General features: G+C 40.0%; 1 protein-coding gene across 1 annotated transcript in view; it reads right to left on the bottom strand.

The window, feature by feature from the left end:
• CNTNAP5 (contactin associated protein like 5) overlaps window positions 1–2,193 on the bottom strand; it is a 587,467-nt gene that overhangs the window by 372,636 nt on the left and 212,638 nt on the right. Inside the window, exon 6 of the mRNA XM_023532684.1 lies at window positions 1,255–1,439. Within this exon, the coding sequence (XP_023388452.1) occupies window positions 1,255–1,439 (185 nt within the window). The remainder of the gene's footprint in view (window positions 1–1,254; window positions 1,440–2,193) is intronic.

Genomic DNA, 2,193 nt, shown 5'->3' on the forward strand with positions numbered 1-2,193 from the left:
GGATGCGAGACCACCTAGGAAGACCAGGTGCTGTTTGTGAGGTCAACCAAGGGTTGCTTCACTAAAAAAAAAAAAAAAATTAAAAAAAAATTACTTTATTGAATTCTAAGTTTATATAACTTATTTTTAAAATAATGGCTGTATTTACCAGAAACATAAAATTCCTGAAAGTCTACCAGTTGGCCCTCACTAGTCAGTAACAGCTGGCTCCAGCACACCACTGTCTGCCTGTTGTTTCAAATCGCATGAACACTGGACTGTGACATTCATGACCTGTGCCTTGCACAGTGTGCTCTCTGGCCTGGACTACAATTTTGACCTACTTCATCTCTTCTTTTGATACTTGATAACCTCTTCTGCTAGAAGACTCTACCATATTTCTAGGTTGAGCCAAGTGGCATCTCTCCAGTATTCCCACAGAGTCCAGGGCTACTCTCAACTGTAGCTCCACCTCCTTTTTCTGCACCACTTATTCTTGGTCTGACTCTGCTTACTAGACTGTAAGCTTCTCCAGCTCAAGGACTCTGCCTCCGTAATTTCTGTACCTTCATTATCCAGAGCAGAGCCTAGCATACAATAGGGCACAATGTATACTTTTTAAACTGAACTATTAGCAAAGATGGATAACTCTTGACTTCCAGTTTGTAGAACTTTGAACAACTTTTTTTTTGTTGTTGTTCCAGTGGAGCATGTCACTGTGTCTCTTCTATAAGAAAGTAAGAAAGAAACAACTGTCCATTTAGAGTCAAAAGTTTGCTTAGAACTGAAGGTAAAAATGAATGCCTACAGTGCAGATTTTAGATTCCTTTGGATTTTATTAATTAATAATCCCCTTTTTATTGAGGTACACTTGACATGGAAAACTATATTAGTATAATTTCTATATCTTCCATTATCTTGGCTAATTTGACTTGATTTTTGAAAAAAGAAAAATTGAATTAACCAAGAGACTAAACAGTAATACAGGGTGGTATAAGCAGAAATAAATATATAAAGGAAACTTGCTGAATTAAAAATGCGCATGATTAGCTGATGCCTGTGGATTACCATTATTGTCCACATATTTTCCCCATGCTCACTGCTCAGATTCTCTCCAAGAACTCCTCCTGGGCTTCCTGGGCTTTGACAGAGAAGATAAGCCCCAGGGTGAGATTTGTCAGAGCTCCAAATCTTTTCTCTACTGCTCTTCTTTTTGCTGATTTTTGTACTGATCCTGAGCAAGGTGCTTGTGATCTGCAGGGAGTGTCAACTCACCTCGTAGTCTATGTCTAAGGCATCCGCCTCTCCCTTGGTCCGGAAGTGCTGCGTGTACTTGTCCACGGTGAAGTTCACCTGCTTGCCAACCCGCTCGATGAGGACAGAGTGCCAGTGCTGGTCATCCAGGAGGCTGCCCAGGGTGGCCAAGGGTGGGCTGTTGCTGAACCGAGGTTTGCTATCAACTGTGAAGGAGAAAGGAAGAAGGATGGCATCTGTGCCTGAGGGCAGTCTTGAACACTAGAATATTCTGCAAGCAAGGTCAGCTCTCTCTACCCTAAAGGTAAAGATGATTCTATCTCTACAGGCCCATAACTATACTGGGCTTGTGAAGAAATTACAATCTTTGCTCAGAAATTCCAGGATCAAATTATAAGTCAATTGATGTGCACACCCATTTCTAGACATAAAATGACATGTTTTCAGGACTTGAGCAATTAAATAATAAAAGAATTCTATCCTGACGTCCACATGAATAATATTGAAAAGAGAAGTTATGACATTTAAAAATAATATACATTCTCTGTATTTGAATGTCTCTTGAATGAAGAAAATGAACTGGATAAGTAAGGGGAAGGCAGTAGGCACAGTGAGTTAGGTAAATCTGTGGGCAAAGCCAAAGGGGAGGAAAAAATCATTTAGCTGTCATTTTTAAATACCTACTCTATTAAAAGCACTTAAGTAGGAATTTTATAACCTCTATTTTTAATCCTCTAAGGTAAAATTATTATCTACACTTCACAAATAAGGAATCTGAGGCTCAGTGAGGTTAAGCATGCATGTCCCAGAGGTGAAGCCAGGCTTCCAATCCAGGCCTACATGACCCCTTGCACTCTGACCATCCGTGGGTCACATGTTTTGATTCTACCTAAGTTGAACTTGGAAGGCAACCCTTGGGAGGATGTGACATATTTAGGCAGAGAGGTACTTTTTAAATTA

This window comes from Pteropus vampyrus, unplaced genomic scaffold (assembly GCF_000151845.1).
Source record: "Pteropus vampyrus isolate Shadow unplaced genomic scaffold, Pvam_2.0 Scaffold87, whole genome shotgun sequence".
Lineage (NCBI taxonomy): Eukaryota > Metazoa > Chordata > Mammalia > Chiroptera > Pteropodidae > Pteropus > Pteropus vampyrus.